The 14,282-nt window shown below is 38.4% G+C and overlaps 1 protein-coding gene across 1 annotated transcript; it reads right to left on the bottom strand.

Annotated features, from left to right (window-relative positions):
* Nucleotides 1–4,614: 4,614 nt before the first annotated feature.
* Nucleotides 4,615–13,600, bottom strand: zgc:63972 (protein CutA homolog). The gene is made up of 7 exons (XM_031317904.2): nt 13,494–13,600; nt 13,219–13,340; nt 12,531–12,679; nt 10,783–10,842; nt 9,550–9,595; nt 9,400–9,449; nt 4,615–4,950 (listed from the first exon to the last, which is right to left on the bottom strand). The coding sequence occupies exons 1-7, from the start codon at nt 13,510–13,512 to the stop codon at nt 4,815–4,817; spliced, it is 582 nt and encodes a 193-aa protein (XP_031173764.1). The 5' UTR covers nt 13,513–13,600; the 3' UTR covers nt 4,615–4,814.
* Between the last annotated feature and the right edge of the window lie 682 nt (nt 13,601–14,282).

Raw genomic sequence — 14,282 nt, forward strand, 5'->3', positions numbered from 1 at the left:
AGACCAAGCTTTGTGTCCCGTTCCTGTCCCGCGTGTCACAGAAACATACATTTTATGCATGTCAGTCAGTATGTCCCGACCCAGAGCGTCAAAAGTGACGTCGAGAGTCTCGACGCTAAAGGAGACTTTTAGCATGAATAACAAACGCCAAAGGCACATGACCAAGCGTCCGTATTTTAGGTGATGGGAGAGTGAGAATATGTTGGATCCGAGAAAGGGTGTCAGGAAAAGATGGGGGTAGGAAGTAGGCAGGGGGCCATTAACTCCCCTCCCTCACACACACACTTTCCCCCCCTGGCCCAGTTTTGGTGTTGCGGCTGGTGTGATCGCCAATTTTTACTCAAAAAAACCTCTGTTGGCTTACCATCCTTGCCTTGCGAGATCAGATAGCTGTGTGTTTGTGTGTGTGTGTGTGTTATTATCCTCAGTTTATTGAATTTCTCAGTGGGAGCATTCTATCAGCTTCTGTTTCTTACAGCTTATTCTTAATTATCCTGTTCCTTACTCTGCATCCCATGGAGAATTTAATGACACAGAGGAAGAAAAGGAACCAGCCATATGTCTGTGTTTACACAAGTTAGATTATATTTATGTAGAAATATAGCCCACGGTATGGTGTTTCTTTAGCTGCCTTGACCAACTACTGTAGGACGACTGAATGTACTGTATAGAAGGTCTTTACATTAGAAAAGAGAGATTCAGTCAAATAATTACTGTAACAGTGTGTTAGAGAGATTCAATACACAAAGTATTGGTATAGTGATAGTGAGGCGTGATTATGGAACCCACGCAACTTCTAGGCAAGACCCGCCCTTCAGTAGCATTCACACGCTACTATTGGCCAGGTGTCCATGCTTGCGCAAGGTAACGGAACCAGATTTGTTCAGGTCCTACCACCTGACCAATCGGCTATCCTAACCTTAACTACTCAAGGTCAATGCCTAATCCCAACCAATCAAGGCTGCTTCGTAGGGCAGGACTTGCCTAGAAGTTGCGTGGGATCCATAATAATGCGGTAGTGAGTGGTAGCGGTAGCCTACTCCTCAACCAGGAAGAATTATATTGGGTGGGGGAAATGTGCGGATTGTGTTTTTGTCAAAGACAACAGGCAAATACGACAGGCAACCTGCATTAATACCTCATGATTCCCATGTGAAATCCTGGTAACAGTGGAATGCGGGTAGATTGTTGATGCTAGAATATACTTATGGGTGAAAAATAATGTAATGTCTTGAAACTATTGAAAAGACTTAGAACTAGGCTATTTATGGTCGGTTATAAGATTACTTTGCTTGGTGACTCAAAAGTAATTTTTGATTTTGCCATTCATTTCTCATCTTTTGAGAAGAAGCACAAATAATGTCGATGTATACTAACTATAATTTCTGTAGTTTAAATGTAGCCTACAGTCATAATTGAAATGTTTGTGAAAGTTGAATACTTTTTTGATTTTATTTGTTGGCTTTGTTTACTTTTGTATGTTTACCACTTGAGGTTTCTTGATTATTATTTATTGATCCTTTATGGTTCAAAAAGAGAAATTTAGATGTAATTTAATTGCACACTTAATTTTTAAGTCTAAATATTTCTTCAGCTGCACTTGATAAAATAATTGTGATCTGATGACTTGAACAGGATGAGATGATTTGTAATTACATATGAAATATAGGCTATTTTTGTATTAAGCAAGAATGTTTAATGTATCTTAAAGAAATGTATCTACAATGTCAATATTTTAAAATATAACTGTAATAAGACATGTAGTGTATTTATAAACGTGTGTTGTATAAACTTTAATGAAGATGTAAAAAAAATAAAAATAAAGTAACAGCAGAATGTGTTTATGTGAATTGAAACACCACCATCTAGTGAACATTTAATAACATTGCAGGATACTTTTTTTTTGTTTGTTACAATATTTATTTTCCAGTGTCATTAGTCACTAGTCAGCTATAACTACTCACAAAGGCACACAATCATCTGTTCGTATGTATAGCATATTCAAACATGTCTTTTACACACACATTTATATGAATGGGTACATATGCATTGAAGTAACAAACACCCCTACACACAAAAAAACCGCACACACACACACACACACACACACACACACACACACACACACACACACACACACACACACACACACACACACACAAGCCCCTTACCCTAACCTTAACCATTACAACTAAATGCCTAACCTTAAGCCTTACCCTCACCCTAACCATAACCTAATTCTAACCCTAATCCTAAAACCAAGTCTTAACCCTCAAACAGCCCTTTAAAGTTGTGGGGTCCAGCATTTTGGCCCCACAAAGCTGTCTGGACCCCACAAGTATACTGTATTCCTAGTTTTTGGACCCCACGAATATAGTTAAACAACACACACACACACACACACACACACACACACACACAAAATGGCCTGATCTCCGGACCTGATGGGGAGGATTATTCTGGCTCCACAGACACAACACTGACTAAACCGTGTCTGCAGTTCTTTTGTTGGGGCCTCATGCCGGAAACACTTTCTGCAGACTGAGTGCGTATCTTTGTTTAACAAGGTAAGCATGCATGGCTAACCTGTATAACCGCAAATATGGCATGGTAAAACCGAATTTGTTGTAATTCAGAATATTAATAGTTAAAAGTTCTTTTTTGAAATGTAATTAATTAAACCTCTGTGGCCATGTACCATATCTCCAATGAATTTTTGTGAAAGCAGGAATCCAGATAACAAGACCTGTGTAGCCGAGAGCTGATGACCAAATTAGTTTGTTTTTGTGATTCAATTTAAGTTTTATTTGGCAAGACTACTCCTATGGCACCCATCGAGATCGAGGATGTGTTATCCAAACGAGACCTGCTCGGATCAGCATCAGTTTCTTCACGATGCAAAATAAACAATGAAAACATTTCATAATTAGTTGTTAGAAATACAAAGGAGAGACAGGGTCGAGTAAGCAATAACACAGAGAGCTGTCAGTCATAACTGTTTGTTAATTTACCCTCCGTAGTATGGTGTAGCTCTATTTGAGGTTATACAAGGTGGTAGTGAATGTTTCATTAGTTCAAGCTGAGCTAACCAGGAGCAAAGGAGTACTGAAATTCAGCAGTATTGCCTTTTTTACTTGTAAATACAGTACTAAAGTCAAACAGTTTGGTGTCACATTAATAAAGTTAATCTTCTAGCCTGACAGATCAATAATCCAGTGAACTGTAGGTAGATTGCTTTGATGTCCTGTCTGAGTGTTGCTGCTCAGGTTTCTCTCTTTTGGATGGCTTTAACGTTTTAGAAATTAATTAAATTAATAACAATAACTAGTATAAAGTAATGTTATAGTATGGGCAATGTTATGTCCAATAACAGGCAGAACATGTCTATGCTATAGCAATTACAATAAATATAGTTATTATCAGTATAGTATAAGTCACGCCAACAATATGTTCCAGCACAAACTACGTTAAACCTACCTTAAAGGCAAACCTTAATGGCCGCCGACAAGAGTGATGTCAACTTAAATAAATACATAAATAACTAGAAGGGCATTCAGAGAACGCAGACATCTGTCCTATTTCACAATGTTAATGCAGTGTGAATGTTCCCAGTCTGGAAGTCATTTTTCTGATTATTCTGACACCACATGAACGCAGCAGAAACGCCCTATCTTGCAAAGTTAACGAAATTGAAAAATAATTTGTATATCAGCCTCGTAATTCAGATCCACTCCCAAATGTAATGGCTTCTTTCTTAGCCCATGCTACACCCTTCCACTTAGTTTCATTAAAATCGGGCCAGTAGCTTTCTGACAGAAAAACAAAAGGACAAACCGAACCGAAAACATAACCTCCTTGGCGGAGGTAAAAAAGCAGAACTAGAGTAGCCTGGGAAAACCCTGACGAACTTCCGGCAAATTTGAGATTTGCTCTGCAAGTCCGTCTGGCCAAGAGCCCATTCAAGCCCATTTCCAATTTTTCCAAATCGAGGCACTCAATCACAACCGTTGACGATGACACAATGACATGCTGTTTAAATTGTCATCCAATTTTAAAAGCTTGTTTGTGGTCAGTTTAAGCCATGTTACTGTAGGTCAGTTTAACCAAGTAGAGTTAATTGAGACATAACACAAAGTGCTGTTATAGTTACCTACAGACTAATATATCTTGCTTATTGACTTAAAGCTTTAGTGTGTAACTTTTTGTATATTAATGAACCGTTACATTCAAACCATTGCCAAATGAGTTGATACAAAGCTTATTAAGACTATCAGCTCCACAAAAGAGTATTTGTATTTCTCAGCATGGCTGTGTTTAAAAAATGTTGTCGTCCGGCGACTTTCGCGCGCAGAAACTCAAGTGAAAATAATTACCTCTTCTGAAGAGTCCATCATGTTTTTTTTAATCCTCCGTGTCCTCCTTGGCTACTAGCAACTGCATGGAGGAGAGTTGGGGGCACGATTACGGAAGGCTTGTGTCATGTGGATGCAACAACAGTGGTGTTGTCATTACTTCGAATTCGTCATGGGGACGACAGAAACTACCCACTATAGCTTTAAAACTGACCGGTCAACTGGGACTGTTATGTAATGTAAGCTGACACTTGCTAATCAATCAGAAGCAAGTATTTTCTATGACTGTGTTACAAAACTTCTTTTAAAGGACTGAAATAAAATCTCCACTGTATATGGTGGAATTTACAATGAAAAGGTCAGAGCCACAAAATAGCATAAATGTCACATACTGAACTTTTGTTCAATAGAGTGCTTTCTGAACCGTTCGATCCGAAGCCTTTAACTGCCTGCACGCATGGCTCAGTTTCCCTGTTCGGCTGCAGTCCATGCAGAGATTGGCTCTGGAATGGCTTCATCCATCCACTTCATGTAAGCCAGACTGCCATCCTCCACCGGGAAGCTGAGGACTTCTGGGTTTTCATAGGGGTGGACAGATCTTAAAGGGACCCACACAAACACAAACATGTCAGATAGAACATACAATTTCTTTATATAGATGAACACTACAGCAGCAACTTATATCTGTAATAGGTAAGGCAAATTTATTTGTGAAGCACCTTTCGACAACAAGTGAGTGGAGAGAAGTGTTGACTATTTGCAGATCTGATCTCATGCATTTAAAACATTATTCAAAAAAGCCTGAAGGCAGAAGTAGCAGAAGTTCAGCAAAGTCATCCAAAATGTATGCACAGTATTTAGGTGGCCCCTGTAGATGATTAAGTATAGAACTGGATCTGAGGAATTCAACTGAAAAGCAACATGTTCAAAACAAGCACATTTCCCTTAAGACATCTGCCTGTGTTGGAAAGAATTATTGTTTACAGTTTATAATAAGGTCCACAAAATTTGATTAGTTACCAGGAAACAAATGAGGAACTAACTGCTATTGGGTAAATTTGATTATGAGTAAATCATAATCAAATTTGATTTAAAAAAAACAACTAATGGTTGGTTAATGATTAATTAATTGAAAAACGAGTGAGGTTCAAATCAGGAACTAGATGATAATTGCAGATATTTAGGAACTAATCCTTTCTTAATGATTCATAACTATATGATCTCCCAGTCTGTTATCTAGTCATTAGATAATGACTGTTGTCCCAGTCATTATCTACCATATAGTCCTCTATTAGAAATAATTAATACCTTATATACTATTATTATACGTGTTAATGATTAATCAATTATCAAGTAGTTCCTGATTTGTTTCTCAATAAACTAATCATTACCTTAGCATTAGTTACTCTATAAAATGTGATTAGGAGTTACTCATTAGCTAATGGTTGCTAATGGAACTTGCAGTTAGTTCCTCAATTGTTCTTCATTTGCTCCCTGGTAACTACTCAAATTTTGTGACCTTATTGTAAAGTGTTAGCGAATTATTACATAAAATGGCCATTCCGCTTCCTTTCTTATGCACTTCACTCCTAAGACTGAAGTTGCGAGGAGTTGACTTGATAAGAATTGCTTCACTGTTAACTTGGTCTAACCAAGTTTCAGTTAAAAACATAAAATCCAGATTGTACTTGATAATTAAATTAATAACTAAAATGATGTGCCTGCCTAAGACCTGACATTTAATAAAGCTAAAATGTTAAAAGCATTCTTTGTCAATTTAAAACATATTTTTGAAGACAGCCAATAATTGCTATTAATTACATTTTGTTCCTTCTATTATTTGTCAAAACAGGTAAAAGGAACATGCCGTTCACAGAAGAGCACAACGACTGGAAACAGATTGGTATAACAGAATGTGTTTGGTTGGGGTGGAGGCAGATGCTGTGCCAGTGAGCGGGGAGTGAACTAATGCCAGCGTTAACCAGTGCTCCCATTCTATAAGTGAATCCTATAAAAGCGGTGAGCCAGGGAAGATGGGAGAGTGAAGAGAAGAAGAATTAGGAGACAGATCCATGAGCTGGTTATCAACACGCTAGTCTATATCCACCTCGTTCCACTTCCGGGATTGCTCTCGTTCTGCCGGAAATTCCACTGGGTGTTTCTTTGTGTTGTAATTTTTAGCTAGACTATCTGTCCAATCTGAGTTTTCTGTTGCACGACTAAAACAACCTTTGAACGTACACATGTTCCACAGAAACAAGTTCCTTCCCGAGGCTATTTTGCAGCGGCACCGTGGCTTCGCTTAGCACCGCCCAAGACGATTGTGATTGGTTTAAAGAAATGCCAATAAACCAGAACACGTTTTTCTCCCATCCCAGAATGCTGCGTGGACTAGCCAGAGCCTCCTCTGCAGCACTGTGGAGGAAAGTCTGGCAAAGCGAGACTGTCAACACGCTGACATTGGGGCTGCGATGTTTTGTCTTTGTGGCGCTGAGGCTGCTGTGTGTAACCAGAAATAGTACATCAGTGCTCCAGATCTGCTTCAGTGGAGGCCACCTGCCCTGAAAAGATGCCTACATCTCCAGAACAGATTGAAGGTATCAATATAGTTGATCCTTTTCCGACTAGAAATTTGCTGAGCCATGTGAGCAGTGATACAAGTCTGTTGAACCTTTTGATCCCTCTGATGAATGTTGGCAATGGTCCACTAATACTAAACTGTGTTTCCAGTTTGTCCACACAGAAAAGGTTCAATGAAAATCCTGACTTATCTCTGCAAATATCTTTGGCCCCAACATGTAGAATAATAGGATTCATTTTGCTGTATCTCCCACAACTTGAGTTACAGGTTGAATTGTGTCTTTAGATGAGTTATTCCCCTTTCCACAACATGTGCCATCTCCAGTCTCCAGTCTAAAGAAGATGTAATTAATGTTTCGAACCTGTTTTCCAGTTGTACTGCCGGGGGCCTTTATGTCCCTTTGGCTGTGCCCCAGATGTCCCGGGTTGAAGTAGACTCAGCACAATCCATAAAATGTGCCCTCTGTGGGAGTACAGTCTTGCACACAGATTATCCCAGCAGGTAGAGCACATTATTCACTGATTTTGTCTCAGTGAGTCTTGGGAAAGGTATGGCTCCATTTATAGATAGCTAGACCTCTAAGTTACTGTTCATAAATCATCCTCTCAAAATATTTAGTAGTTATAGGAAATGTCCTTAAAGGTTCCATAGTTTGAGAAGTAAGAAGAAGTATGAAAATGTAGCAAATTAACAGCAAAGCAGAGAGCAAGCAGTGTTGGGAAGGATACTTTCAAAATGTATTCTGTTACAGAATACAGAATACATGCCCAAAAATGTAATTTGTAACGTATTCCGTTACGTTACTCAATCTGAGTAACATATTCTGAATACTTGGATTATCATGTCAAACGGGGCTAGTCGGTCTTTCAACGGCTCTGGGGATAGTAAATCAGCACATAGGAGAATGTAAAGTTGCACGTCAACTATAAAATAGCAAAGTGACCAGTAAAACTACAGCAGACGACTACCCTTGGCTAATTAAAAAAAAAAACTTACTTTAAGATGCTTCTTCAGGTTGGAGGTGGAGTAATTTGGCTGCTTAAAGGAGGTTGGTTGCTGGCAAGCAGAGGTTGCACTGCACAGTTATATTTCGTTCTCCCTGTTCTTTCTTTAATGTGAAATGCTGTTTGAATTTCCAAGATAGAAACGCATTCCTGCCCTGGCTCTGTTGTGCCAGTTCTGGCTCCATCTCTACCTCTATCAGTGATCACGCAAATAGCTCATTTTTTCATTTTCATAGTGGGGCTTCTGGGAAATGCATGGAGTTGCCTTAATCTATTCAGAGAGTGAATAAACTCCTGAAATAGAGAAGTATCGTCATGTAATCCACTGATTTCAACAATGTAACTGTATTCTAAATACCAACTATTTAAATTGTAACTGTAACGGAATTCAGTTACTCATAATTTGTATTCTGAATGCGTAACGCGGGTACATGTATTCCGTTACTCCCCAACACTGAGAGCAAGTGAGAAGAGTGTCTGCACTGTAGCAAAGCAAGAAGCAGCAATCAATCACAAATGGCCAAATGAGCAGAAATGTGGATGATTAACTCTTAATGGTTATTTGATGGTGTTGCAGTGGAAAGTTGTTTCAAGTAGTGTATATGTGAGACAAGAACATCTAGTAACTTCTGCAATTCTATAACAATAAAATGTAATCTATAAAAACTATTGGTTGCATAATGACAAACTTTTAACAAAACATTCAAAAACAGATATTTCCCATTTTTTTTGATGTCATGAAATCATCAAGCTGAAGCAACTAAACCCTCTTATACTTATTTTAATTTCTCTTAGACACAGCAATGGTAAATGAGCAACAAAAATATATTATGACAAATTATTTTTACAATAAAATTATGTAATTGTTTGATCACAGTTTTGATGACTAGTGCAGTGGCACATTGGAGGTCCTATTTATTAAAAGTGGAGTCATTTTAAGTACACTATAAGGTCCAAGTTAAAAATAACCGCAATGATCCTTTAAAACATGTCTACAGTAGAATGCACAGCTTAAAGCTTTAGTGTGTAACTTTTTTATATTATGAATGTCCGTTACATTCAGGCCATTGACAAATGTGTTCATACAAAGCCAATTAAGACTATCAGCTCCACACAACTCTCTCTGTATTTGTCAGTATGGATGTGTTCAGAAAATTGTGTTGTCTGGCGACTTTCGTGCGCAGAAAATCGAGCGAAGATAATTACCTCTTCTGAAGAGTCTGTCATGTTTTTTTAATCCTCTGTGTCCTCCTTGGCTACTAACAAGTGTGTGGAAGAGGGGTGGGAGTGGTATGCAATCACCATAGGCTTGTGTCATGTAGATGCGCCAACAGTTTTGTTGTCATTACTTAGAATTCCTCATGGGGGCGACAGAAACTACGCTCTATAGCTTTAAGCATGAAGTTGGTTTGAAACAGTTTGAGATCATCTGGAATAACCACCACATAAAGCAACCTCTCACCTCACATATTCTATGACTTGCTGGATCCTGGAGGTCTTTGTTTTCACCAGCTGCAACAACAGTGACATTTCATCTTTACAGTTTGGCTTACTATTTCAGCATGCCTGTTGAGTATGTTTATCATAAAAAGGACTTTGTCAGTAAGCTTACCATCAGAACTTCACTTGCATCCTGAATTTCACCGTTCCAATAGTACCTAAAGAACCAGAAAACCCAAGACATTAGAACTGCACCATAAACATGAAGGACTTTAAAGGGTAACTACCGTTTTTTTCAACCTGGACCCTATTTTTCCTATGTTTTTGTGTCTAAGTGACTGATGGGAGCACCAATCTTTGACGTTGATCCAGTATTAAGCAAGATCGTTGCAGTCCGCAGTGGCAAAGCAAGCTACAATGTAAGTTAATAGGGCAATCATCCAGCTTGTATTTACCTTCACAAAAGTGCTCGTTTTGCCACTGAAAGGCTCAGATTAATATTCTAAGTGTCTGACAACGATTGTTGTTGCCATCAGTCACTTAGACACAAAAACATATGAAAATACCCTTATGAATTTACCCTTTAAATTACTAGGGGATGAAAAGTATCAGTACAGGGTGTACAGCGTTTAAATTTAGTTTAAAAAAAAGCTTTAATGAAAAACTGTATTTTCCAGAAAAACACAACAATCAAACCTTGCCCGACCATCTATTACAGCAGCTGTGATTCACAGTGATACTGTCAAACTGTTCCAGGCAGGCTTTTATGATGTCAAGTGCAAAACTGCCTCTTTACTTTTAAACATGGTGCTTTTTCATATGGGTTGTGAAAGACAGCAAAACCCAAACTAACAACCCATATTTAAACGTGAAATGTCAAAATAAATGTTGAAGTGTAAGCCTAAATAAGCCTGGATATAACTGAAACTTCTTCATTACACGCCTGCACTCATTCACACAAAAAAACACCACCTCCATCACCCCCTAAACTAATCCAACCACATCCTCTATTTTTAGGCTAAAGCTCTGTTTGGTTAACAGATTTAATGCTGCCTTTTCTATTCAGTTACTCTCCATCCTCTTCAGTTCTTTCTCCCTTGTTACTTTTGTGGTTATGCATTAACAGGAAAGCTAATCCATGCATATCAACGTATGACCACGTTGAAGGCTAACTGCCACTCAGTGTCTAGTGATTGGAAAACTGATACAAGCATTCAGATGCAGCCCATTCACTGTGTAGTTTCCTAGGTAACCCAGCTATGTAGGAGAGAGAAAAAAAAGAACATATGTGCTTGTGTGCGTAAGTGTCTGCACATGTGAGGAACATTATAACTAAGCAAGTCTTTGTGTTTGTGCCTCAGCAGGGTACAAAGTTGTGTCAAGGTAGGGGGCAAATATGATTTACATTGTAGAGGTCCTGGAGAGAATGTTAATACTGGCCGCCAGTCGCCTCTCCATGATCGCCCTGGGGGAAAAAAAGACAGAATGGTAGGGAGTGTGGATGGAAACGGAGGGGGTAGGCATGGAAAGAGAGGATAGAACAATTAAACACTTACAAGCCACAAGCTGTTTATCAATTACAGCATGAAACTGAGCCCGTCATTATGTTGCTTGTCAAGCAAGCTGCAGGAAAAGACTTTTATCCATTATGATTCAGAAAAGATGGAAAACTTTGCTTTTTGCAGCTGCACAGCTGAAATTATAGTTTATTACCAGCTCAGTCGTGCCCCCTCCTCTAACAGGTGTCCCTGAAGGAGATGATTTAAATATCTGGCAACCGTTCTGTACACCAGTACCTTCTGTCTTGTAAATAGAGCTCATTTACATGCTGTTAAAATGGCAACAAAGTAGTTGAAAGTGCAAACACAGCGCTGTGGGTTTGATAGGATTGTATCCCTTCTCCAGACAGAAAAGTCAAACTTTACTGTATGTCTGGCTGACTGACTTTGGAATCAAATATCAAACCAAATCTGTACCAAAGCAAAGGAATTTCATTAACATCCGGATTAAAGGTATAGTTTGATCTTGTATTAGTATTTTGTACACTTGTTTGTTTTGTTGCCGAGAGTTAGATCCTGAGGATTGATACATCTCATGTCTGTATGGTAAATATGAACTTGGGCCAGCAGCCGGTTAGATTAGTTTAGCATAAAGACTGGAGGCAGGGGGTAACAGGTGGCATGGCTCTGTCCAAACAAAATGTTGTGGTTTTCTAGGCCAGGCGCAGTGCTAGGCAACCAGCAGAGTTTTCAGTAAAGTTTTTACACTTCTGTTTTTTTGTTCAGACTGAAACAAACCAGATATAAAATGACTATGTTAATTAATGTTAATTAATTAGTGAGCTTTAGACGTGCCAACATGTAGAACTATTTCCTTTAAAGTATTTGAGCGGAATCATTTAACATCACAAATGAAACCATGTGTTCCCAAATTTAGCTTCATTTTCAAAGCGCTACAGTAGCGTTAGGGCTGAACGATTCGGGAGAAAAAAAGCGAACTGCGATTTTTCTGCCAGATATTACGATTCGATTTGCGATTATTATTATTATTATTATTTTTTTAAAGTATAGCTAAAGTTCAATATTCACTGTGTAACAGATAAAACATGTCATGGAGCATTATAACATGAGAAACCATCAAAACTGCTCTATATTCTTATGCAAGTATGAGAACATAGATATGAATTGCCAGCAATAAGCAATTTCTTTTAATAAGCATCGAACATTAATCACAAAAGCTAAAGTTATAATAATAATAATAATTATCTGATTATCCGATGATCTGATATGCCTCAGTTCAATAGCAGCATCTACATATTGCACCTGCTACGATCATGTTAAATAAAGTAATACAAAATAAATGAAAAATACACTAAAAATAGGACATTATTGTAAACAATCTGTGATATGTAACATTATTCCAGCATTTATCTTGTGAAAAAAAAAAAACAGTAAATATAATAATACAAAGAGGAATAAAAAAATGTTAAACCAAATGTTACACCAAACAATCAACTAAATATTCACATTCGATTAATCGTGGTCTTCACGATTAGCTAATCGCATTCTTTCAAATGGAAAACGATTAATCGTTCAGCCCTAAGTAGTGTGATGCAGACTGTGAGATGTAACCTGTAGGGAGTTACTACTGTACCTGCCAATGTCCTTGGCTGCCTGTTTGTTGGGACTGTTGACGAGAAGAACAGAGTGGTGGCCTGGTACATAACTCCCTGTGACGGCTGAATGAAGCTGGACCCCAATGGACTGCAACCCAGGATACATGGACACGGACAGGACCAAGAGCTATACAGGGGGGTTTGGGTGTGGTGTGGGTGCAATAAGGGACATCTCAAAGGGTTGAAATGTCAGAGTTACCTAACGGGCTTTAAGATGCATGTTTGTAGCATCCCGGGATGATGTTTTGTATCTGACATAAATTATTGGGACATGTGGCTGTTTCTTGCTGTTTTATGTTTGGATCAGACAAAGTAAACTCAATTTAATTATCTACTGTCCTCTGAAAGGATTGCATGTTTGGATTGGATTCAGTAGTTATCCTCTTATTATTTGGCGCTGTCTGTCACAGATAAATGAGCCTCGGCTTGGACGCAGTGACCAATTTATAATCTGTCCTACTTCTCTGCACAGCAACGGCATCACAGCCAGACATAGCTGCACGTAAATCCTAACACAAATATGTTAGAGAATAAACGCAATTAATAACAATTTAGCGTTTCCTGACGGCAAAGCCTTCTTGTTATGGATTACTTAGGACTTTTCTCAAAGTTTTCAAATGAGAAATGATCATAAAAAGCGTATGGAATAATCACAGTGGCTCTTACCAAACATGAAATGAGCAGCATCGACCGAAAGACAGAGAGGAAGACAGACTCTTTAGAGCACCGCTGGAACAGCCACTCCATCCTGCTAGTGGCAACAAATGTCATTCCCAACGTCCGGCCGGCTGGTGCAGATAATAAAAGAGGGACACACTTCCGTTCATAAAACCGCTGAGACTTTCTCCGGGGATGATTAGTGTTCCGTTATTTTTATAAGCATTTCAGCACCGGTTAAACAGCTGCTTTGTGAGAGAAAAAACATTCAGAAAACGCATTACCTTTACAGAAGAAGTGCATTGTGTTGACTATACTTTAGGCCGGACGGTCAAAGGCAGAGATAAATCTCCGCGCCGTTCAATTGGTTGCTTGACACCACGGCGACCAATAACATTGCAGGTTTACCTTCCGCTGCCCTGCCTCCGGGCTCGGGTCATAATCTTATATACTGTGTATGGTCATAATCGGCTTTGGTGTATTTTATAAACACAACTTCTTTCAGCCTCAGAACGGCTATTCAAAGCTGGGAGTCCTTGAAATGAGAAGAGAATAACAATTGTTTTAAAACGATGTTCTTTTTTAGCGGTGGGAATCGAAATGGCCTATAGCCTATATTATAATTATAAACCTAGCCATCTTGTATAAAGTACTTGAAAGCAATACTTAAGTAAAAGTACAAGTATTTTATCATAAAAAGACTTTGGTAGAAGTTAAAGTCACATTTCAGAATATTACTTGAGTAAAAGTCTTAAAGTAGCCTATCTGATATTTAGGCTGCTAGCAGCCTAAATTTAATATCAGAAATGTACTTAATTATTAGAAGTAAAAGTAAAGAAAACACTTTGATTATGAACTTTATTGTGGCTTCCTAATAGTAAAGCATAATATTCAGGGTTTCCAAACCTTCTTAAACATCAAAGTCAAAATCTGACATTATCAAAAAGAGAAAAATAGAAACAGAATTTTCATTTTTTTGTTCACTCCAACGTAAGAAAACATTTCGAAGACGCTAAGGGGAAGTGTAGTGAAGTAAAAGTGAAAGTTTCCAGAAATATAAATAACAAAGTAAA

The sequence above is a fragment of the Sander lucioperca genome, chromosome 14 (assembly GCF_008315115.2).
Source record: "Sander lucioperca isolate FBNREF2018 chromosome 14, SLUC_FBN_1.2, whole genome shotgun sequence".
NCBI lineage: Eukaryota > Metazoa > Chordata > Actinopteri > Perciformes > Percidae > Sander > Sander lucioperca.